The sequence below is a fragment of the Onychostruthus taczanowskii genome, unplaced genomic scaffold, assembly GCF_017590055.1.
Source record: "Onychostruthus taczanowskii isolate IOZ18803 unplaced genomic scaffold, ASM1759005v1 scaffold133, whole genome shotgun sequence".
NCBI classification, from domain to species: Eukaryota; Metazoa; Chordata; class Aves; order Passeriformes; family Passeridae; genus Onychostruthus; species Onychostruthus taczanowskii.
In genome coordinates, this window is record NW_024498496.1 from 35,285 (window position 1) to 60,762 (window position 25,478).

The window sequence follows — 25,478 nt, forward strand, 5'->3', positions numbered from 1 at the left end:
ACTCCGCCCGACGCGCCGAGGGCGGGCGCTCCCGGCCGCGCTCCGATCGGCGGAAGTGTCGCTACCCCAGTTCCGGTGAACGGGTCGCGCCGCCGGGACGGCACCGGGCATGGCGCTGTGGCTGCCGCGCTCCCGGGACGGCGGCGCCCCGGAGGAGGAGGACGAGGAGAGGGCACAGGCTGCCGCCTTCCGCCAGCGCTTGCCGGAGGTGCAGGTACGCCCGTGGCCCGGCCCCGCAGCCCCGGCCCCTCGCGCCGCCTCTGGTGGCGGGGCGCGGTGTGGGTCGGTGCCGGGCGGCGCGGCCCGCGGAGGGGCGGCGGCGGGAGCGGGGTCACCGTGTCGGGACGGGGCCGTGCGGGAGCGCCCGGCGGGGACAGATGGGGTCTGGCGGCCCGCCGGGGGTAAGAGCTCCACCGCGGGCTGGCGATGCGGAAGGAGCTGGCTTGGAGTTATCCCAGCATCCCCGTGCCCAAGGAGCAGATAGGTAGGCGGTGTGTTTCTCTGTTGGCCAGGGCGAGGCGGCGATTTATAAATGCGTTGTAAGTAAGTAAACGCGTTGTAAGGAATTCTGTGTGGTCTCGCAAGCAGCTGCCATTACATTACTTTTCCAACGGTGAAATTTTCTTCTTGTTACTGCAGAAATAAAAATGCTGTCATTCCCAAAGTTGGGACAATAAGCTTGGTTTACTTGCGTTAAAGTTTCTTTCAGATAGTCTTTCTCAAATTGTCCTTCGTGTGCCCCTGCCAGAGGCTATCAGCACTGCAGATTTCATAACGTGGCAGTGGAAGGCTGAGAAACTAATGCAAATGGATGCATTTTTCTTCACTCTTGGTGGGAAAGGCTTGTCATATTACTGAGTGTGAATTCTGAGCACACATCTGGAAATAATATAAGTAGAGTTGCTTAAGATGTCCCTTTTCTCTCCTAGCTGTGAGTGGTGACATCCTCAACAGATTTAACCTAAAGGACCATGTGTTTGTGCTGGGCCTTGGCCACTTTATAACTTAAATACCACTTCTTGTGTCAGTTCAAGAGAAGATGTTGGCCATTTGTTTAGGTACTAATACTGAAATGCAGGCAGCAGCAGTTACTTTACTGTTGTGATCTGACAACATAAGCCCAATACTTTCTTATCAGAAGTGTATATTCAGAGTATTCTCACACTTGATTGCTGCTAATGTTCTAGCCCTAAGATAGCCAGAGGGATTTCAGCTGTTTCAAAAGAATTTTTACAATCTAGAGACTATTACTGATAGCAAGTGATCCATGGTTTTGCAAATACGCTTAATAGTTAAAGTGACTTGAATTGGAAATCTCTTTCTAGAAGACATAGCTGTACATTGCCGTGCTTCATCACTTCTGCTGTTATAATGCTGCATATCTAAGGTGCCTTCCAGGTACATTATTATTAGCTCTGGGATTTAGGCCAGTCTGCTTCTATAGAAACTGTAAATCAACAATTTTCTCTCCATAAATAGCATGTCTGATTTTCCTCACAGACATACAGCCAAGGGATTGAATTAGCCTGCCAAAAAGAAAGAGAGTTTGTGAAGCACTCTGTAGAATGCACATGGAACCTAGCAGAAGCCCAGCAAAAATTTGGTAGTTTAGCACTGCATAATTCAGAATCCTGTGATCAGGAGTCTGCTCAAGCAAGGACTGAAGCTGCTGAGTTGAGATGGAGAGAGGAAGAGTGGAGAAGAAAAGAAGAAGCACTAAACCAGAGGGAACGACAGAATCTATGGAACACAGATCCTGTTAGTAAAGAAGTTTTTAATAAGGTATGACCTACGTCGTTGTGCATGGAAGCAAGTGCTAGCCTCTTTTGTTCATTCCAGTTGTTACTAGTCTCTTAGTGTCTTCTGTGTCTTGTACAGCACAAAAACACAACATGTCACTCATCTCTGTGCCTGGAAAGGTCATGGAATAGACCTTTCTAGGAACTGTGCTCAGGCACATGTAGGACAGGGAGGTGATTTGGGACATTCAGCACAGCTGCACCAAGGGCAGGTCCTGCCAGACCAATTCCATGCCTTATCAGTGACCTATGACGAGGTGACGGCATCAGTGGATGGATGAAGGGTTAGAGTTGTCATTTACCTGGACTTCTGCAAAGCATTATATGTGGTCTCCTACAGCATCCTTCTCTCTTAAACTGGAGAGAGATGGATTTGATGAGGGAACTGTTAGATGGATAAGAAAGTGGTTGGGGGGTGGCATGCAAAGGGTGGTGGCCAATGGCTCAGAGTCCCAATGGACACCAGGGACCAGTGGTGTCCTTCAGGGCTCTGTAGTGGGACCAGTGTTATTTAATGTCTTAATTAAAATTAAAGAGACAGATTGAGTGCACTCTCAGCAAGTTTGCAGATTATATGAATCTGACTGCTGATTATATGAAACTGACTGCTGCAGTTATCAGACCTGAAGGAAGCCTTCCAAAGAGACCTGGACAAGATGGAAAAATGGGTCCATTGGGATCTCATGTGTTTTAACAAGGCCATGTGCAAGGTGCCACACCTGGGTCAGAGCAATCCCCTGATACCAACACAAGCTGGGGAAGAATAGACCAGAGCAGCCCTGCTGAGAAGGGCTCGGGGTGCTGCTGGGTAAGAGGCTGGAGCTGACCCAGCCATGGGCACTCCCAGCCCAGAGAGCCAAACGTGTCCTGGGCTGCATCCAGAGCAGTGTGGGCAGCAGGGCCAGGGAGGGGATTCTGCCCCTCTGCTCCCCTGAGACTCAACCCCAAAGTAATGCACCCTGTTCTGGGATCCCCAGTACAAGAAGGACTCCTGTTGGATCAGCTCCAAAGGAGCATTGCAGAGCTGATCAGAGGGCTGGAGCATCTTTCCTATGAGGAAAGGCTGGGAGAGCTGGGGTTGTTCAGCTTGAAGAAGAGAAGGGTCCAGGGAGCCCTAATTTACCTTCATGGGACCTGCCTGTACTTAAAAGGGCCTTATAGGAAAGATGGAGAAAAACACTTTTTATCACAGCCTGTGCTGAGAGGACAAGAGGGAATGGTTTAAACTGAAAGATGGTAGGTTTAGATTGGATGTAAGGAAGATGTTTTTATTGTTGGGGTGTCAAGACACTGGAACAGGTTGCCTGGGGAAGCTGTAGATACCCAATCCCTAGAAGCAACAGAGGTCAGATTGGACTGGTCTTGGAGCAACCTAATCCAGTGGAAGATGTTCTTGCCTCGGCAGGGAGGATTGAAACTCTGTGGTCTTTAAATGTCCCATCCAACCCAGAATATGAAACTGTTTGTCTCTAATACTGTCTACAGTAATACAAATTATTTAGCATGAACTTTTTTTTTAATAGTAGGATCTCATCATTGATTTCGCAATTTAATTTCAACAGCTATCATTGCCTTTTACAGAGCTGTAAAGTCACAAGCCAGACACAGTCAGGTGATAAATGTAGTTAGCTTTTTATGAAGGGTCCCTTCAGCTGCACAACACACTGAAATACATGCTGAAAAATGCACTGAAGGTGCATGTGTGACATAGAGCAACTACAGTTTTGTAAGTGTAGCAAATTAGCATAATTGACAAGAATGCCAAATTAGAAACACAGATGTTGAGGTAATTCCCCCTCTTGGTTTGACTTTTCTTCTGAAATCCCCGTTCCTCTCTAGTTCTTTACGAGAGAGTGTTGTCCTTGGTCTCTAAAGAAACTAGATGATGATAGAGCTTTTAGGAATCTGTTTTGTCTTTCTTGCTAACAAGTGGGTAAAATTCTAGCTATGAATCTATATAGTTATACAATAATAGGCCACAGAGTTACAAACAGACATGAAGAATATATAAAAGCAAAAATCAGTTTGGCATCACTATCACATCTCCTAATTTCATTTATCTGATCCAGGCTGCAATGTATATGATTCTCATGACTAACAAATCAGTAAGTTCCTATATGAAAACAGAAGTTTTTCAGAGACTATAAGGAAACTTTGAAATTCTGTTACTAGGTACGACACTTTCTGAAAAAAAACTTCCTCAAATATGATACAACTCTAAAATTAGAACATGGCCATTTAAGTAGTAACATATTAATGTACAATAACTCCTTTATATCACTAAACAGTATGTGTGGAGTTTATGTGATAGTACAATCTTTCTCTTCCTCAGAGTTTTATTAATCAAAAAAGAAAAGAAATTGAAGATGAGGCTGTGTCTGAACCACTTATGCAAAAACATGAACAAAAGATTAGACATTTCGGTGAGTCTGTTTTTCCAATATCTTGTGGTTCCTACAGAATTTGTGTTGGTGTGCTCCTTCTTGTACAGAATGAATGCTAATAAATTGCCTAAAAAAAACCTAAACGACAGACTGTTCAGTTTTATCAGGACTCCAGGGGTATTCCACACCAGTGGGAAAAGGCAGAGACATTCCTGGGCACATAAATCATGTATATAAAAGTGCATGGGTCATCCCTGGCTCTCTCCTTTTTTAAAGGAGATTAAGTTACCTGTTTTATTAAATGATTTTCTGTCACCTGTTAATGTGTAAGGGTAATGGCTGATTAAATGGACATGTTTTTTAATACCTACACCAAGAGTATGTATGCTCAGAATTGTGTGTTTAAAACTATACTTAGTTATCCACTAGGTGTCACTTTAGCCCTGTCAAAATTGTTAAAACCCAATTGAGCACAAAGCTGATCTTGTAACGTAATCTGAAATTTTTATGGTTCTCTGAAGTGCTTGCCATTCAGGCTGGTTTCGCGCTATGGTATAGTATAGCCATATTTAGAATTCTGGAACAATCAAGAATAAGACTGGATTGGCAGAATTCAGCTGTTCTTACAAAGTTGTTTTTACTATTTTTTTAATTTTTTTTTTGCTTCTAAGGGGTTTAAAGCTGTTTTAAAGAAAGGGCCTTGAGCCCTGTTAGCCTTAGCAAATGCTTCAAGTATCAAGTTATGGCACAACACTGTCAAGAGTATGCAAATAGCAGTAATAGGCACAGGTTCTCTTAAGTATCTTAACTGTTCAGTGTAATGATATTGGAGTTAGAAAACATCTCTTCTGCTGTGCATTTCAGCAGGTAAAAAAAGAAGAGGCTATCTTGTAGGCTGAGAGTTGGGCAAAATTACTCTTTGTCTAAATTCAAATTCAAATTAAACTGTTAAAGAAGCAACCTTATTACAGAAGGTAATTTATTTTTTTATATTTCCTAAGTTCAAAGCCATGTTATTATTTTAATTTGTGATACATAAGTCCATTGTAGAAAGCCATAGTACATTAATTCTTTCTGAAGTCACTTGTTCCATGCTACCTGCTGCCAAGGGGCAGTATGGACTTCGCTATATTGCATGAGTCCTGCTTCTGGATCCTCTGGCTTCAGAGCAATGAAGAACTTACACAGAATAACTTGAAAACAATCAAAAGAAATACAACCAGTTGCTTTCTCTCTTTCAGCGTTTGTTTGCTAGAATTAAGATTAGCTCAGGTCATTACCATTGAATTATCTTTAGCCCAGTTATAATATGTACTGAGGGATGGATGAAGCTGTACATCTGGTACCTGTTGCCAGTAATGACTGTCAAGGATACTTGAAGGACGACTTTTAAGAAGTGCTATGAGTATTGAGTTCTGATTTTTACATTCAGCTTGTTATGTGAAGGTACGGCCATGATACCACCATTCAAAGTTCTGATTAACTTTCGAATACTGGTGTGGGTTTGTTTTTTGAGGTCAAGCTGTTTCTAGAAGTAATTTGAATTTTCTAAAAATCTAGCAAACTATATATTAGAAGCACTTTAATTTTTGACAGATTACAGATTCTGTTCTTTGCATTTTTATTTGCAAACATTTAGAGGATTTGTGTTTGTTAGAATCGCTTCATATAAATCTCTGTCCATAAACTTTTTAAGCTATTTGGTGTTGTAACTAATAGATGCCTACGTCACTTTGTTAGCTAATGATAACTGATTAAAAATAAATTATTAGCATTGCTAGAAGTGCATGACTGTTATAATCTACTTTTAGTATCTTCAAAGACTAATTATGCCTTCTAGTAATGCTCTTTCAGCATTGGTTAGATGTATAAATAAAACCCCCAAATTTAGCTGCATGCTGTTATTCTGAGGTTAGTAAATTGCCAAGTTACATATACTTGGTATCAATGCAGGTAACTTCCTTGCTGCATTAAATCAATTATCTGTTTAGAATATCTTAACTGTGTTTCTCTTATTAGGCATGCTGAGCAGATGGGATGATAGTCAAAGGTTTTTGTCTGATCACCCATACCTTGTATGTGAAGAAACATCTAGGTATCTCATGTTGTGGTGTTTTCATCTAGAAGCTGAACAGGTATGAAGATGTTTAAATCTTTGGAAGTACACATTGTCCCATTTGCAGTAGAAAGGTGACCAACTTCATTAGCTGTTTAACTGTTCTTCCAGCCCTTTCTACTTTATTGATAGTGCACTGTCACATTTATGTCTAGATATAGCTAATTATGAGTCCTCTTGCTTCTGTAAGCATCAGTTCACATCTGCTTAGGAGCTGGAACAAAAGGAAATCCTGCTGAATTTTAGAAATCTCAGGAAATTTCTTTAAATCAAGACTTTAACTTTTTTTTCTTTTTTTTTCAGAAAAGAGCTCTGATGGAGCAAGTAGCACATCAAGCAGTTGTAATGCAGTTTATTATAGAAATTGCCAGAAGCTGCAATGTGGATCCAAGAGGATGTTTTCGTCTCTTTTTCCAAAAAGCCAAAGTAAGTCAACTTGAGTAATAATGTGAGAAACTCTTGAAACGATACAAGTGTTTTAGAGAGGGTTTCTTCCCAACCATGTGAGGCTAAACAATTTTTTGACTGATTTAGGCTTATGGGAAAGTGTTTTGATAGCAGTTATTTTCTAGACAGAATACTTTGTTATAATTTCGGTTCTGCAAATGAAAGCTTAGTGGATTTTGCTTGTTGTAGGTGGAAAGCAAGATGCAGCAGGGGGAGAGCAGGTGTGTTACAGAAAAGTAATAACTACATAACGACAGCAAACACCAACTGATCTTAAACTGGTCTGACTATTGACTAATGAATGTTTTCAAAGTGTAGTTACATATTGTCAAAACTTTTCCATTTCATCTGCCCCATATAGTGAGGCAGCTATATAAATAGTGTCTCTTTCTCATGATTGAAATAGGACAGTCCAGAGCTTTGCAGGAAAAAAGTGGGAAAACTGAAACTGTGATTTGCTATAGACTGTGTTCAGTTGTTCAAAACTCTAATGGATCTTAATATTGCCTAAACAAGAGTAGTTAAAATGTGAGTTAGTTTGTGCTTTACTTCTGACCAAAGGGCTGCAACAAGCGCCTGTTGTAAGAATGCCTTCTGAGTTGGAATAACTTGCAGGCTAAAATTAGATTTAGTTTATGTGTTCTCAGATAAATCAGCTACTTATGCATATAAATGCTACAGATTGTCTTAAAAAGAAATCTGCGTGAAACGTAATTTTAAATTGACTAACATTCCTGAATTGTTCATAGTTGTTATTCCTCAAAAGGTAGAACATGTCATTACTGCATGGATTTTTTTCAACACTGTGTAAGCTTACAATTCAAAAGTATATATGGCTACAGAACAAATACTTAATTTTTCTCTTTGCAGACAGGAGAAGGCTACTTTGAGGCCTTCAAAAATGAGCTTGAGGCATTCAAGACGAGAGTGAGAATCTGGTCACAATCACATGGCTTTCAAACTATGTTACTCCATGATCTCAATGTCAGTCCTGGTTGTGTGGGAGAGTGGACATCTTTTTTACAGGTAGGTTTATTATTTCCAAAATTCAATTTAAGTAAAGCAGGACTAGGTCCTACTTAGAGAAGCTGTACTTTTCTGAGATACAAAGAGGATTATTTCTTGAATTGCTAATGCTTGGGATATATCATGCAATGTTATTAATACACAAGGCATTTATGGGCTTTATTTTTACTTGCTGGAATTCACAACATCAGCATAAGGTCAAAAGTATATGTTTGTTCATTGCCTTTACATTTTCATGCTTAAAATAAACACTGCATGATAAAACTGATCAGATCCTAGAACTGTATTCCCAGTCATCACCACAAGCAGTGTAAAATCATGGGATCATAGAACGGTTTGAGTTGGAGTGGAGCCTAAAGATCATCTAGTTCCAAACTCCCTGCTGTGGCAGGGACACCTTTCATAGGCCAGGCAGCCCCATCCAGCCTGGCCTTGAACACTGCCAGGGACCCAACAGCTTCTCTGGGCAAGAGAAGTCAAGTCTAAGGCAAGTCTCCCTTTGTGATAAAAGAGTATAATTAGGTCATTTTTGCAGTTCCAGTTATGGTCACATTCTAGAATGAAGAAATAACTCAAAAGATTGTCAAAAATTATGTATTAGGAAAGGAGTCACAATTGAAAGTACTTGTTTGAAATAATTTGATTAAAGTACCTCTCAGAGGTAGATCAAACAGCTGAATTTTATATAAATGTGCAGTTAGGTGCTAGAAATATTAATACCAAATACAAGCTATCATAGCAAATTTTTAAAATTCTTGACACAGTGACATAATACTGGTTGATGATGTTTTCAGACCTTACTTCCTTTCTATTGCAAATTTGCCTCATCATGAGATGGCCAATGCAAACAGTTTTTGTTTCTCTCTCTCTCTGTTTCTCCCTCCATCTATACAATTACAGAGCATTAAACTGTCAATTTTTCATTTGTTGCAGAACACAGGAGATCTGCAGGGTTCCGCAAACACAGATGTCTGCAGTTTCAACTCTGTGATACAAAGAGATGAAGAAGAATCCAAAATGATGGACACATTATAGTGCTTTTGAGACTGAGCCCAAGTACTCTTTTATGTCCCTTTTTTTTTTCTTTTTTTTTTTTTTTTTTCCAAAGAAGCAAACATGGCTATTTTCTTGACACTTATTTTTCTGGGTACTGCACTTTATTTTTCTTGTCAGATTTTTGTTGGTTTTTTTTTGATTTGGGGGGGAGGGACTTTGAAGGGTGGGTAATTAAGAAAAAAAAAAAGTAATATTGTTTGAAATGTGCTGCTAGGTTTTTAGTTGTCCTTGAAGAGCAGGGTTGTTATATTGCCGAATGTGAAACTGGATGTGTTTTCTGCTACTAACCTTGCCTTTCATGACTTTAGAGATTAAACATCTGCACAAATACAATGTTTACAAGAAGCAGCAGATTCTTGGTAGAATCTGCTATTGTCTTACTACAGATGTGGATATGTTTTACTCTGAATATTGGAGATTGCAACTGTATTCATGCTACTTTGCTGACAGTATAAGCTCTCAAATTTGGTTATCACTAATAGCAATAAATCAGTATCTGGTATCAGTATTTCTGATCTGAATGGATTAGATTAAAACACTGGCTTTCTACCTCTTCTAAGGGGATTTAAATGTTATATTGTACTTTCATTAAATGTAACTTGGTTTAATCCTAAAACATAAGCAACACTTGTCTACAAATGAGTGCTGGGTTGTATGATTTCTGGGAGTCTGATTCTCGTTCATCAGGCTAACTTCAGATTATTTTTTTAAAACCAAGTCTTGTTACAGTTAAGTAATTGAGGAAGGGAACTTATACAAGGGTTAGGCTAAGACCTCAGTTCAAACAAAAGGCTATGTTATAAGTCACATAGGATAGGTGTCATACATTGTTTGAAAGTTACTTCGTATGCTACTCAACCAAAGTGGGTTTCTGACTTTGTCAACTCAAACATTAAGTGGAAAAGCATTAAAAACCTCTTGTTTAAGAAGCTGGAAATCCAAGTACATTTTCTAGACAACAGAATCTTGCACTCCAAAACTCCACTGTGCTTTTCTAACTTGCTGCTATTACAGCAGGTCTGTCTATAAAAATGTATATTGTAATTGGAAGACTAGCAAAGACAGCATATGCCTCAGGTAATGGTATCCATACATATTCTTCATCCATTACTGAATTGTTCTGATTTTATGTAGGTTTGGAAGGCATACTGATTTCAAAAGTTCAGTGGTCATAGCGTACCTCCAGTTTTTAATTTATGCAGAATAGCCACAGGCAGTGCCACAAGGCTGAGGCAGAGTGGCTGCAAAGCTATCCAGAGGAAAAGGACCTGGGGCTGCTGGGGACAGTGACTGACTGAGCCCAGGTGGCCAAGAAGGCCAATGGCATCCTGGCCTGGGCCAGCAATAGTGGCCAGCAGGAGCAGGGGAGGGATTGTCCCAGTATACTCAGCACAGGTGAGGCTGCACTTCAAATCCTGTGTTTTGGGTTCTTTAGTCCAGAAAGACAAGGAGCTACTGGAGCATGTCCAGAGAGGGGCAGTGGCATTGGTCAAGAGTCTGAAGCACACGTGCTGTGAGGAGCAGCTGGGTGAGTTGGGGTTGTTCAGGCTGGAGAAGAGGAGGCTCAGGGGCACATTATCACTCTCTAAAACTGCCTGAAAGAAGGGTATAGCTGGGTGGGGTTTGGTCTCTTCTCCCAGCTAAGAAGTAACAGGACAAGAGGAAATGGCCTCAAGCCGTGCCCAGGGCGGTTCGGGTTGAACATCAGGACTTCCTTCACTGAAAGGATTGTCAAGCATTGGAATGGACTGCCCATGGAAGTGTTGGGAGTCACCATCTGTGGAAGTGTTTAAGAAATTACACCCAGTGCTGTGAGCTATTTGGCAGGCTTGTGACAGTCAGAGGTTGAACTCAATGATTTTGGAAGTCTTTTCCGACCTTAATGATTCTATGATTCTGTGAAATAGAATCCACTAATTTTCAGTTTTGCCTACAGCCAAGATACGCAAAAGTGTAAGTCTGAAGAATATACTGAGTATATTCTGTATAGAGTATACTGCAGAGTATTAGTACCAATGCAATAGCAGATACACTCATAGCTTTCCATATGATTTCTGCTCTCTAGCCTTCTTTTGCAAACAGACTGAAGATAAAAGAGCAAGGAGCAGTTCTGTCCCACATGCAAATTTGAGATAAAAAATACGAATTTCTACTGCATCTGGTTAAATTTGACAGATACTCCGGGAAAGGGCAAGTAAACACTGCCTCCTCCTTAATAATTAGCTAAATATTAAGGGAAACTTAAAGGAAAACAAGTAACTTCAGGTTGTTTTTTAACTGGATGTTGTATGCAAGGGTAGTAAGGCAATGTAGCACAGTGACTTGCTACCCTTAGCAGTGGAGCCATTGCTCTAACAACCTATTACACAGTAGAAGTTATTTTTTAAGTTTCTAAGGGGGTAAAACTGGATGGTGCAGAAATGTCAAATAAGGAAATTCCTTCCCCTCCTCCTGATTCACTGAAATTTATGTATGCTGGTAAGAAAAAATTTGACTTTTTTATTGAAATCAAAAAGTAACAATACAAGCAGCTAATCAGAGTTTCTCACTGTAATATGTAGGCATTTCCTCAAGAGGAAATGGTCAACCTTCTTGGCAAGCTTTCTTTAAATGAAAGGAAAACTGATTGTAGCGGGAGGTGCTGCTTATATTTTTCATTTATAGTACGGGGAAAACTTCACAAATTCTACAACGACTATCCCTTTTTAGACTCAAATGTGTCTCAATATTCATAATGCTAAAATTGGATATGCAGATGCAGTCCAAGATGTGTCAACACCCCAGCTCTGTAGCTGTTTATAGTCACTGCTAAAGGAGATTGGAACCTGCATTACTAGGACACAGCTACTTCAGACATTACCTATACAGAGTTGTTTGTTCCTCAGATTTTGCTGACTCTTGAAACTTCCACTCTGAGCATTAAAAAAGGGCTGGGAGGAGTCACTGAAAAATAGCAGTGTCTGCAGTCCCTGGACTGTTAAAAAGTGTGGACTGTGGAAGTTTGTATTTCCAGTCATCTAGTGAATTAACACAAGAGCTGGTCAGAGACGAGAACCTCATGAAAACCAGTCCAGTTGCTACAATAAAAATTGCTACAGTAATATGCCACAGTTAATATTTTAACCACTGGAAACCATGTCACTGGCATCAGTGAGCACTTGTTTTCAAAGATAGTAGAAAAGATGATCACTGGTCAAGATCATCTAGTTACAGGTTACCAGATTACACACTCTGTTCAGTATCTACTAATCTACTATCTTTTTACTGATAAAGTCTTGCAGGGACCCACAAAGACAGAGGCTTTACCAAATGTGTTACACATCATTGAAACTCCCATGCCTGCAAAATAGTTGCTCTGAGGGCAGAAATATAAACATAATACTTGCTTAGATAATTTGCCCTGGTACTAAGTGTAATTTATGGTGGGCAAAATCAAGTCACATCTGTGTAAGCAAACAAGAAGATAACCTTTCTATAAGATCAGCTTCCATACACACGAGCTCTGGTCTCAAATGGCTATTTGCAGACCAGCAGTCGTTGTTCACAGCTTCTGGCTAGCTCCAGCTAGGCACATGTTCAAGGAGTGTGCTTTCATATTCTTGTCATTGCTTCATTTACTGACTGAGTAAATCAGTCAATGTGCTTAAGCTGTACTCTGAAATGTATTTCCTTCATCAGTCAATATTGCAAATGTGTTCCAAATAAGAGACACAAGAGTACTGGCTTTTGTTAAAGACAGTTACTGTATTTTTAAAATTAGATATATTTAATATAAAAAATACAGCATTGAAGTGGCAACCACAGGCAACAAAATTTCACCATAGTGTAAGTTAAGAACAGCATTAGACTTAATTTATTGATAAGTCTGGTAGAGTACTTGGACAAATCCTTGATTGCAGAATCTCATATAATTAGGAGTGAGCTGTAACAGATGAGCAGAAGTTTGATCTATTTTCACCTGGGGTTGGCAGCATCTTTCTGGCTCACATCTGGCAACTTCATTTGAAGGAAAGCATAGATATGTGGCCAGATCTTATTAGTTTCTGTTCCAGAAAAGGATTTCAATAACCCTTTTTTCCTAAGGAAGAAAAAGAAGAAAGCATTACAGAATGTCAAATTGTTTAATTGTTCCAAAATCTCCACCTCATTTGATGGTTACCCCAGCAGGAGTGTGAAAATATGCATGTGATGTAACACCAAGAAAGCTGTAGCATTGGTAATGCAGGCTAGACATTGATTTCTGCTCAACAGTCCTGGAAGAGTACAGTGAAGGGTGGTGAATATGGACATACAGAAAGGACAATCATTGATGTTCTCAGAATCTAGCAAGGTAAAACTAGAGCTCTACATGGTGACCTACTACATATCTATATATTAGCATATGATGCTTGCAGCTTTACATTAAGAGAAACATTGTGTGTAATTTTGACTCTTAAAAGAACTAGTAATTTATTTCCACTCCACAATGCAAATGACAATTCTGAATTAGCTATTTACTCCTAGAGTCTTGCTAGATGGGTCCAGTCACAGTCCTGTTCTTAGAACAGCCACACTTAAATGCTCATTAACAGTTTCTCTATTTGTGTATCGCTTCTTGACCCCTTGCACTTACTAGAAGAGTTTCTACTTATACATCCAGAAAAAAAATATTGTAAATTCTTGGAAAAAAAAGGAACTGTTACCTCCACCCACCAGAGCTGTTGTCGCTCGTAACAGTACTATGATGTATTGAATAATGCATAGCATTCTTTATGAAGCTAAATGTGGCCGGCTGCAGTGACAAGTTATTTTACCACACAGGTTCCAGAAGGTCTCATGGAACCCTGGAAAATCATACTCATTCTGCTGAAAGCTACACAGCTACTCACACCACACTCACTGTTGTGGTATGATATATTCTGTAGCAGTGAGATCTGTTCCTCGCTATGCTGATGCCCAGTCAGATTTTGCAATGTGGAAGAACAGATTTTACTACTTACCGATAATATTCTAGAACAGGTTTTGTTTGTGCATCGTAAGCCTGAAGCCTCTTGCTGACAGTCTCTGGCTTGTCATCATCACGCTGAACAAGCGGCTCTCCAGTGATGTCGTCAATGCCCTAATCATGGTTAAAAGCAAATACCAGAGTATACTTCTGACTTCTCTTTAAGCATGCTTTATATAATTTTCTATTTAAATTATGATCAATTTCCCCTTAATCAGGGTGTAGATTTCTGCTTATAAAGAGAGGCTGCTGCCTGTGTTCTTGTCTGGAATATAAGTTGTTGACTTTCCAGTAAAACAGTCTGTGAGGTAAAAATATTTTCTCAGTATATTGCCAATGAATATTAGATCATAGTAACTTGACTAATTTGTCCTCTGGAACATTCAGAGAATATGGGGAATATGAAGACAAAACCTTCATGTCCAAACGAAAACAATACTGTTGGTAATACATTTCTGTATAATAGGAAATAAGAGACCAGTTGGACCTTCATTTGACAATACTAAAAGTGGGCAAAATCAAATGGCCATTTGATTTTAAATTGCAAAATGGAAGAGTTATCATTTAACAACAGCTGTACAAAAAATGGCACAAGAGTCAGCTGAAGCTTTCCCTACGGAGGTAGGGACCTAATGTGTGAACTTTTGTTCCTACTAAGTAAGTAAGCATTTTGCAGGTCTATTAAGATAACAGAGACAACCGTATTTCCCCTGTTTACCTCTACTCCATGTTTTGAATTTAAGTATTGTAGTCCACTGTGTTGTGGTAAGTCTGTTAATTAGTGAAAGGTAAGACAGATCCTAAATAGCAAAGCTCTGGCAGCTAAAGCCTACTCTGCTAAGTCTGAGAATTCTCTGTTCCATCTTGCCTGTGCTCTCCTGCAATTGAAAATAACCATGATTTTGAACACCTTGTTTTAAACAAAACAAAGGCAATATGTTCAGTTGCTCACTTCCATTGCTTACCTGGTATTTCAAGCTGGCCTCTTTTCCTGCAACACTGAAATACAAAAACTATAGGGCCTGCTGTGCTTCTGATGTAAATTAATAGAGCTTCCAGGCTGTTGTGATGCCACAACAGCTAAGTTATTTAGAGATAAGGATGAAATACAGTTTTAGCTGAGTTGCACTAAAGCAAATAGTTCTCAAAAAAACTTAAGATAACAATTTACACTCTTTATCTTCAAGCTCTTCTTTAGGATATCTCAAGTCATAAAAATCTGTTGAAAAGGTTCCCTGACTTGAAAGTTTCTACATCCAGTTTTGCAGTACAGCAGCTCTTCCCTTGAAAATACCCATCCTGGTTAAATACAAACACTGGGAAAGCATTAAGTGGATTCCTCTGACTGGTGGCTTGGTGTTTCCTATATATAAAGCATGACTCTTCTGGAGGAAGGAAAAGAAATCTACATTTTGGACTGTACAGGCTGCAAACAGGCTATGACCATGCCCAGATTGTGTGCCAGTGCACAAGGCAGACAGTATTCCAGATCAGTGAACAGCTTTAACAAGCGCTTACAAAACACCATGGTGTTCTGCTCTGCAGAGACAAATACATTGTCCGACAGCTTGAGGTTCTACCAGGTCACTAACATACCCTCATACCAGCATGGCGTTACCAGAAAGATTCTGTGCTCCCAAGAAATGAGATGAGCATTTTTGTTCTGAGCTGCTGTGTTTTGAAACACGTTATGCAAACAATATTTTGCTGCAGCTAGCAAATGCAGTGCAGTACTTATTTAGTGCCAACACCAATGGATATTGCTTACCTGCACTTTGGGAGGACTGAATTCAAGATTGTAGACTCTGCCACTGGCAGGGTGGATCCAGCGTGCTGTAAGCCGACACTTTATGGTCTCAAATGGCACGTCTAGGTCAATCACAGTGTCTATGTGACATTCTTTATCGAGGGCTTCTGCCTGAGCAACAGTTCTGGGGAAACCTTTTTAAAGGAAACAACTTGATAAAATTCTGGAAGCAGAGTTGTAGCAAAGATTACCTGGATTGAGTCATTAAAGAAAATAATTGTTACAGAGCAAAAAAAAACCAAAAAGCATTGTCATGTTCTATAAAGATGGAAGAGACATCAGATTTTCCAATATTTTTCAGCATGTCAATGCATTTTAACTTTTTAAATGCCTCCCAGCTTTTATTTCTTCATTTCAGCTAATCATCTTCCCAAAAGTGCAAGAAATAAATGCAAAAAGACCCTATATTCATATGTACACCACATACCACTACACTGAATAAAAACACTGTATACACATTTGGAATAATAAAAGCGCCAATGAAAAGTTTCCCTCAGAACAACCTGGAAACATCTGTGATATATCTTACTTTCACTTCTGTGTTAATCTGTCTTAAGGTGATGGCCATTACAAACCTGTTTTATTCAGCTGCAGTAAGCCAAATCTGTTTACCAGAGGCAGTACAGGATTTAGACGGTTTCTAAAAGTTTTAGTGTATCAGACTGCCCTCAGATGGGATAACTGTGAGAACACTCAGGCTGATCAGGAACCTGTCTCCTCAAAGACGCTGCATTTTGCCCTGTCAACTCTGTGGCTCCCTATTCTATGCCTTAAATTATTTGATAATCTAGTGGAACTTAGGAGAGGTGCACTGGGAACAAAGAACAAGAAAGCACACATCTCCACAAAGAATTTGAAATGAAAAATTGAGCACAAGACCTTCAGTGGTCAAAGCTACTACAGAACATGGAACAGTTCCTTTCCTCAAAAAGCTCTAGAATAGTCTCATTTTCTTCAGTAGCTTGCACCATACTGTACAAGTAAACTTCTTCATAAAGGTAAGTACCAATAGGCACAAACTTAAGAAATTCTTGCATAATGTTGATCTGTGCTTTGCATGAGTAAGGAAAAACATTACAAAAAGGCAGAGTTGATTAATTCACACCAAGTCTTTGCTTGTGCTTTAAGTCTCTTGCACCTGGCTTGCATCACAGTCATAAGCTGCCCTCATCCTATTTCTCACACATTCACATTATCTCATGAAAGTGCTTCTAAATGTTAAGAGCAGAGGAAGAGCTAGGTCTTCAACACTGCTGTTGAACACTGTTCAATAATTGCTGTTCTTTCTTACTATTAGCAGCCACCATGTTTCTAAATTATGGAGCTGGAAAGTGAGTTTGCTTGGGACTGAGTAATGAGAAAATTCCTCAACAAATTGAACTGCCTTTAGAAAAGCATTTCATTGAAATTGAACTGACATTTTCTACACAGTGTTCTCTCTATACAGAAAAAAGATCTGCAAGAGGTGATGAATTATGAAGATTCCAGGAACACAGAGAAAATGCTCTGGATTATACAGCTCATAAATCTAAACGGATTATACCCACAGACACATAGAACTCAGACTGCTACATCTGCTATGACAGAAGTCACCAACCTATTGTAAGGTTGGGTGTTTGGCTAAGTGAATGTGCAAGTGGTTCAGCAGCTCTGGTTTGAGCTAACTGACCCCATCTGTTTGTTCTGCATTGCAGTTACCAAACTTAAGATTTTGGGTTAATATGTTTCAACAGAACAGTGTTGTTCCTGTGAAGCCCATTATGCCAGACCTATCCCTAGTGTAACTCAGTGGGTCTCATTACAGATGCTGATGCAGACATGGAAAATTTCTGCTGCAAAACTTAAAAGGCAGTAGCACATTAACATGCAGCAGAAATTGATTTATTTTCTTATGGTCTTGACACAATCCTGCTGAGAGCTGCCAGTGGGCACAGCTATACTGCTACACATCCAGATCCACAAGACTGGAACTGTATGTACATGGGACCTGAAACTAAAGGAAAAAAAAAAACAATATCTGCCATTATTTGCTTTATGGTTTAGGTTTCATTGTACTGTTCACTGTGGGAATAAAGCATTTCTCTCAGGAAGGAACCCAGCTGTGACTAAAGCCACCAGAACATATCACTGTACGTAGGAACAACTATATAAATATAACTATAATATTAATAACACAGAGGCCACTGTGGATTTTTCACTCCCTCAAAATAGAAAGACACACCAATAATTTTTTGTTTTATCTACTGAGACAGGTTGTGACTGGAGTCTGAAAAAACATGCATCCAGCCTAGACACTATTTTTGTGCTGGGCATCCAACTGTACTTCCATGGGCTGGAATAACAAGTCATCCAGTTCGTGAAGTCAGCAGCAAATGCATTTTCTCTCTAGCAAGAATGCTGAAGGAATGAGCTTACACTGCAGAACTGCAAAACAGTTCACTCTGGAGAACAGAGCCAAACAGCAAATGAAGGAGACCTCTTAGGGCAATTGAGCAATACTTTTGATTACACTCCACACTGCTGCAGTACTTTTCCACACTTACCTTGTTACTGTATCGCATTCCTACCCTGCTATTTAAATAATTCCAAAGCCTCATCCTTCAAAAGTTTTCCATACCCAAGAACTTTAATAAGAAAATGCTTTAAAAAGTAAACTTCTCAATGCCTATTTTAATGGGGAAATACCATATGAATGATCATAAAAAATATCAGAATTGCCAGTTTTATATTTTTTCTGGGTGTTGAACTCCCTTTTTAACATGAGTTAAGTACCTCTGTAATGTTCTGAAGACAGGGTACACCCAAAGCATTTGTCAGCCAAAGAAACTGGGGCAGACTATCTGCTGAAAGTTTCACAACAAGCTGGCTATCAGCAACCAAGGCAGTCCCAAGTTTTCCAGAGCAGATTTTCTCTCCATATATAGTGATATCCAACATGATAACTTACCATCCAATAGCCAGTTGTACTGGTCTAGACCTTTTATCTCATTCAGCATTAGTTGTGTCATGATGTGATCTGGAATAAGCTGCCCTTGGTCAATGTAGGACTTGGCAAGGATTCCCACTTCTGCAAAAGTGAAAGTTGCATTATACTATCTCTGACCTCCAGAAAATGAGAAAAAGCCCACAAGCCTGCAAAAAAATAGTTTTGATCAGGATGATGAAGAAAAGTTGTAAACAAGACAGACAGCATGCCTGCCAAAACTAAAAAATATCCAGATGATCAGAGGATCTGACCATACAAATATGTATCAGATTAATCAGATCCACCTGTAGGGCAAAACACACTTCTATCCTCACACCCTCTGAATAAATTTACTAGAATGTACTTGAAATATGAAGTTCCAAAAACTAAAACGAGAACAGGCCATTAGCTAAGAGTCTTCAAAATCAGAAATAGAAAGGATACAAATTTATTAAGATATCAGCCCTCAGACTTCCTGAAAACAAAGTTTATTTCCTTAGCTCAGTGGCTAGTTATTAACTTACACTTAGGCTTCATTACAAACATAAATGCCTTTGGCAGTCTGCAGTGGGACACAATTGAGAAGTATGTATTTTTATGATTACTAGAGTTGCAAGAGGGTTTATAGATATTGTACACTATTTATGAGAGTACACACACACACTAGTATTTTCCCATGGAACTGACTAACCTTTAGTACCAGTCATTTATCCCACTGGCTCACTAAAATTCCATCCATGCATTGTCGTTCCAGCTATGACACTATGCTCCTACATGGCAGGCAGTAGCATGCTGTAGTTCACCCAAATCATGGGTATAGCCAGGAAGAAATTCAGTTGCCTGCGTTGTATCCTAGGCGCAAAGTTTGTGTATCTTTCATTTAAAAAACAATTACCCAGTTACGTTAAGTAACCCAGAATTGCAGCTAGACTGGTTTTACTGTGGGTCTGCAGAAGCCTTTACTTGCAACCAGTTAAGATCTAGAAATCTCTTTAGTTACAGAAAACTAAAGAGAAAATGGGATGGACTGACATACCCACACAGGTATGACCACTTTCAGCAGAAATGAAAGACAAATGCCAGTCCCATCACTCAGTGCGTGATATGTGCAACAGGACAGAGGCCCTTCTTCAGATGAGGCAACTGAAAAGCAGTACATGCCCTCAAATAATGCAGATAGTAGCTTTGGTGATGAGAAAAAAACATTGTAAAAAAAGAACAACTTCCCCTTACTGCCTGTTCACATCTGTAGTCAGGCTTTGAAAATTACAAAGACCATTTAGAAATAGGCACTGTGCACCTTGGCCAGACTTCAAAACATGCTCACTATATGGAAAAGAGTCAGACTGTGGTGCCTGAGTCCTTCAGCACATCACAAAATAGAAAGAAGGTGACTGTCTCTCTGTGTACAAAGTGTCTCTTCCCTACCTCCCTTCTTCAGATCTTTTTTTATTATTCTAGTGTGCTTTGAACCATGTACACTGAAAAAGTGGGTTGGGAGAAGGAATAAATCATGTCTACATAGTTTAATGTGTAGTTGATGCTTGGCTCTTCTACTGATTTATGTTGCAGCATTGCTCTAGCCACAATGATCAAAAAATATTTGCAAGACAAGGTTCACAGGGAACAATGCCAACTTACTTTGGAAAGATTCATGACGTTTTGTGCCTAGAAAGGTTTAGCATATGGCAAGTTATAATTAGACCAACAGAGCTTGAAAAATGCTGCCTTATGCTCCCCTCTACAGAACTCAGGTAATTTAGAAAGTCACTGTTACAGAGGGAAAAAATAGGCAGAACCATACCCAATAGTCATATATTAGGACAAAAAAATTGATACACTAGGTCAGAGCTTTTTTTTTTTTTTTTTTTTTTTTTTTTTTTTTTTTTTTTTTTCTTCCTCCTGCTGTTGGGAGTGGGATTTCATGGGGTTTTGTAGGTTTTATTTAGTTCTGGGTTTTTTCAGGTTGGGTCTGAAACCACTAAAGGCATGGCAATCTTCAGAATTACAGGTAACAAAGGTTTCTGTCCTTTGTAGGTGATGACAGGTATCCATTTCCATGGTTTTACAAAGGATCAGCACGTTCTAACCACATTACAGCAATCAAGCTCTAGCCATAACCAGACAATAATTACCTTAGCATTAGAGAGGTGGTCACAGACTCTCTGCTGTCCAGAAGAATATGATAATAACTGCAGAATGATAAGGACACTCATCTTCAACAGGACTTTTCAACCATGTCCATTTTCACAAGACAGCAAATAGAAAATTTGCACCATACAACTACTGTTAGCTATATCTAATTTTCCAGGGGCTTTAACTGCCCATCTTAGTGTTACTCATTTCCCAAGGAATTGAAATTTGCAGGATTCTTCTGTTGTCATCAAAACTCATGGATCTTTGCCTTGACTGAATTTGTCTAGGCTGTCTGAGTTGCCTCTCAGTTCTTCTCCTATTTTCAGTGTACTACCTAGTCCTCCTACCTCATACTTCATCTCAGCCCTCTGGGAACCATTTCTGAAACTAGTGACTGACTTTCAAAACTGCAATAGAGTTCCCTGTGGTTTTACTAGTGAATGAGAAACTCCGTAGCAGATTCTGTTAAATTATGCTTAAATTAAACTTAGAGCAAACTTCACCTCTTAAGCTGTCCACTGACTTCTTTCCTTATATTCTGGATTTTTATGTGCCTGCTAGACTTCCATTTCACATTTGCTCTCCTTCACAGTCATTCTTCTGTCCAACCTACCTAGAATTCTTTGCATAATCACTTCTCTCTCCATCACTTCAGGTTCTCACCTCAATTCAAGCAATCTGACATTTCCACTTGGAATCTCCTCTTCTCACACAACCTTTTGCATGATTCTGGTGCTCTACGGTCTTGCACAAAACCTAAAGTATTTAGTAAACATTGTAAACCTCAAAACACTTGGTAAAATAACATTTCCTTCATTTTCTTGGAATGGCTACCCACCACATTTTACACTGAAAGTTCATAACAGAACACTTTTGTGACCCTCTATAAATAAAAACATATGATTCTGTAACTAAATAGAAATAGCATGAATATGATCAGGTCTGTCTACGCAGGTAACGTAGCAAACTCTTAACTTACAGTATCTACAGTATCAACTATAGTAAAGTCAGTCACTGTACTGAAGTCATTATCCTTACCAAGTAAACAAAATTTGTGTAAAGATGTGGGAATCACATCACAACTGCTTCACCTTCAAACATGCTTATGAGTATTCCAAAACTAAGACTGTTGGTTACCTAGGCATAATACTACAGTGATAATTGCAAGTGAATGGAATATTCTACAGCTTGAAGTTGCTGGAAATAATAACACTCTCACTTCATCATGTGCAGCCTGAGATGGTTCTTACAAGGTTTTTCAACCCACCATATAGAAAAGCAGATGTCTAAGTCAGGAGGGAACCTTCCATCATTGCAGAAATCCACCAGAGAGAGGGACTGTGGTATCTCAACTGAGGCCAGAGGCCAAGCTAGAACTGTTCAGCAAGAATAACTTGTATATTTACTAAATATAAGCATCACTGTATGTAAACACAGATCATGCTGAAACCTAAGCATGATATGAACTCATAAGACAATAATAATTTTAAGAGCTATGCAGTTTGAAAATTTTGCACGTTGCTTTTTTTTTTTTTTAAATCACCACTATGCTATGCCTGCCAGCTCAGGACTAGGTGTAATTTTGGAATAGCTGTTAACAATTCTAGGTACCCCTACTTCTAGCCATCAAATGAATATCCAAAAAAGTCTGATTGCTCAAAATCCCTCCTCTTGCCCTGCCTGTTAAAAGACGTGAATATTTTTCTCTTTCATAATATTTTCTCTTTTTTTCTTCCAGCTGGAGAAACAATGAGAAACTATCAGAACTACCAGAAACACGTACAAAAACTACTGTGTGCTTACAAAAAGCACCCAAGACAAGGAAGCAATGAGTTGTAACAAAACAACAAAACCAGGATAACCCCGTCCACCTTCATGCAGAGGCTGGCAAGTGACAGCGTATGGAGGACCCACGGCTGCAGACTACGAGGCCCGCGCCAGTGGCCCCTGGCCTCCAGAAGAGCTGTGTGAAGCCGGGGGGGGCACACGGAGGTAGGACTGGGGAGCAGCGAACCCCATTAACGGAGCGCCCCCCCTTCGCGTTGGGGAAGGGAGGGAAGGAGCGGGGCTGGGGCCAGGAATGTGTGTTGTGAGCGTGCGTCCCTCCCGGAGCGGAGCCGTGTCACGCGGGAGCTCGCCCAGCGCTGCGTGGGGACCGCTCTCGCGGGACGGGCACAGGAAGAGCGGTCGTCGCAGCCGCGCACACATCCCCACCCGCGTCCCCATGCCCACCTGTCTTCCTCTGCATGTTGTCCCTCAGCAGGTCGCCGCTGGAGAGGTGCTTCACGCCGAAGTGCTTGATAATCCGAGCGGAGACGGTGCCTTTCCCGGAGCCCGGCGGCCCCATGATGACGGCGCGCAGCAGCGGCGCCACCCCCATGCTGCCCGCGCTCCCCTGCCGCGGGCGCGCAGGGCGCGGCAGGAGCCCCGCCTTCCCGGGAGCGCCGCCTCACACCGCCGGCGAGCCCGGGCCGGTCCTCCCTCCAGGGAGCAGCCGCGGCAGCTTCTCCGGCTGTCAATCACGGGCAGGAAGGAAAGATCCTTTACGTAAGTGCGCGGGGGGAGGGAGGGAAAAATTAATAACGATAATAAAAATATAAATGAAGCAAATTTCATCTTAGAACGTTGCATCAGACCGCATTTAGGCATCACTGTTCAAACCGGCCATGACCAGCTTCCCCGCACCCCTCTGCCCAGGAGGCCCATTTTGGCTGCTCCCTAAGCCGTCAGCCCCTGCTCCCCTCAGACACAGAATCAGAGTCATTTGCTTTGGAAGAGACCTCAAGAGCTCCGAGCGCAACAACTAATCCATCCCTTAACCATGCCCCAAATTGACACAAGCCCACCTGTTAAATATCCCCAGAAATGGTGACTCCACCGCTTCCCTGAATTTTCATGAGGGTTTCCCAAACTGAGCTGGGACGTGGCTCCTTACCTGGCTGTCACCTAATGACTGCTTGGCTGCTGACACGTCCCATTGCTGTCACTGCCCTGCCCAGGTGCCCTGAGGCTGTGGCTGACCTTGCTGTGCTCCTTCACCCCCATGCCTTGCTCTTGCTAGTCTCTCACAAATGAGCTCCCACTGTCTAGCAGCAGGCAGTTGCGTTTTTAATGAGCTGTGCCTGAGTTTTGTTTATGGTACTTGAATGTGAACAACTGCAGGTTGTCCTTGTTCTGAGTAATGTTCTTCCAAACACCAAGATGTCCTTTCCCACAGATACCATTTGGTCATCCTCAGCTACATCAGAATACAATATTTTGGCCAAAACATTAGATTGTCCCATTTCCTGAGTGTTCACAGTCATATCCACAGAAGTGAGTCTTCCTGATAAAGGTTCTGGAGATGCTGCTAGATCTCAATCACTGTACCAGAAAGGAAACAGTGAAAAAGTGACCAGAAAGCAGAACTAGAGTCAAAACATCAACGATTCAGCTTCATGATTTAAAACATTGTTTCATATTAATAGTTTCACACTGAAACAAGTAAAGCCATAAGAAAATATTCAAACAGCTTTTTGGTACTTTGAAACAGAAAAGAAATAGCCAACAAAATTAATTGCCTTAACAATTAAGTTGGAAGGCACTGGCTTAGCTCATAGAGCGTACTATGAGCATAAGTCTCATTGCCCTGAAAAATGTGAACCTTCACAAATGAATATGATAGTACCTCTATTCCAGATTGTATTAGGACAGAAAGAGTTAAACATTCAGGGCTTTAGCAGCGTTCCCAGGGCAACACTTCAGTCTGCCAAACTACCATAGTCTTAAACAAAATTTGGCAGCAAAGGCCATTTAAATGTTAGAAGCCACACTGTTCGTTTTAAGCTCCACAATTTAGAGACTTCTGAATGGCAGAAGTCCACAATGTGTTGATAAATCTTCCTAAAGCAAATATTATGGAAAATTGAAGGTATGAAATACATATCCAGCAAATAACTAGACTTATCAGAGAGCTCATTAACTCTAATGTCCAATGCCACCATGTATAAAAAGCAGCAATCATTTATTTGCCAGTTAAAAAGGAAGCCTGAGGTTCAGCCACTCTACAGGCCTATTGAGCAGCTCAGAAATCCAGACGGGAATGCTAAGACAATCCCTTTGTTAAAGTCTATTTAGAAACCTCTCTGAACTTCATAACAGATTCATGAGGAAGGGGTGGAAAAGAACAGAAAGGCACTTCTCCCACACACACAGGTTCTTACTAACCTGTGGCCTTTGCAGAACAGAAGCAGGTACTTAGATTACAGAAAATAGGTAGTAAAAAAAATTATTGTTCCCATTTCCTTCGCTATCTTTCCTGAAGTCCAAACCTCGCTCTGGTAGTTTTGTGAGTAGTTGCGACATATTCAGAAGTGGAAAAGGAAATGATGGAAGCAATGGGGTCAATTGTTCACTAGTTTGTATAAAGTTTTAAACAGCTATTCTGTACTTAAAGACACACAAGTGTTTTTTGGCAGCCTCATTATGATGTTTGGAAAATAATATTTCATCATCTTAATTCAGACTTAATTATTCACATAACAGAGTAGTCAATGCTTGTGCAACACAGCTTGCACTATATTCTGATTAATCTTTTTCACACATGTAACCTACAGGTATAAATGAAAAACTTAACTCTTGCTTAGTGAGTATAGAAGTAACCCTCATGGTGACTGAACAGTAATGAAAATCTGATTTCAAACAAATCCAAGTGGTCTTACCACTAAATAATCTTTCATTTTTTTAAACATAAGAAATGCTTTGAAGAGGTTTTTTTAA

The 25,478-nt window shown here is 40.4% G+C and overlaps 2 protein-coding genes across 4 annotated transcripts; one reads left to right on the top strand and one right to left on the bottom strand.

Moving 5' to 3' along the window:
• Nucleotides 1-13: 13 nt before the first annotated feature.
• On the top strand, nt 14-9,757 carry CDC37L1 (cell division cycle 37 like 1). The gene is made up of 7 exons (XM_041396945.1): nt 14-214; nt 1,501-1,782; nt 4,132-4,222; nt 6,203-6,318; nt 6,603-6,725; nt 7,617-7,772; nt 8,706-9,757. The coding sequence occupies exons 1-7, from the start codon at nt 110-112 to the stop codon at nt 8,805-8,807; spliced, it is 975 nt and encodes a 324-aa protein (XP_041252879.1). The 5' UTR covers nt 14-109; the 3' UTR covers nt 8,808-9,757.
• Nucleotides 9,758-12,552: 2,795 nt separating this feature from the next.
• AK3 (adenylate kinase 3) lies at nt 12,553-23,189 on the bottom strand. 3 transcript variants are annotated; one of them, XM_041396947.1, is made up of 6 exons: nt 22,953-23,089; nt 21,384-21,476; nt 18,567-18,686; nt 15,581-15,753; nt 13,808-13,926; nt 12,553-12,906 (listed from the first exon to the last, which is right to left on the bottom strand). In XM_041396947.1, exons 3-6 carry the CDS (start codon nt 18,625-18,627, stop codon nt 12,783-12,785), a joined length of 477 nt encoding a protein of 158 aa, XP_041252881.1. In that variant the 5' UTR covers nt 18,628-18,686; nt 21,384-21,476; nt 22,953-23,089; the 3' UTR covers nt 12,553-12,782. The 3 variants fall into 3 exon arrangements, with proteins under 3 accessions (XP_041252881.1, XP_041252882.1, XP_041252880.1); XM_041396948.1 differs by lacking the exon at nt 21,384-21,476 and adding an exon at nt 20,720-20,776 and having other exon boundaries at nt 22,953-23,049; XM_041396946.1 differs by lacking the exon at nt 21,384-21,476 and having other exon boundaries at nt 22,953-23,189.
• Nucleotides 23,190-25,478: the final 2,289 nt, after the last annotated feature.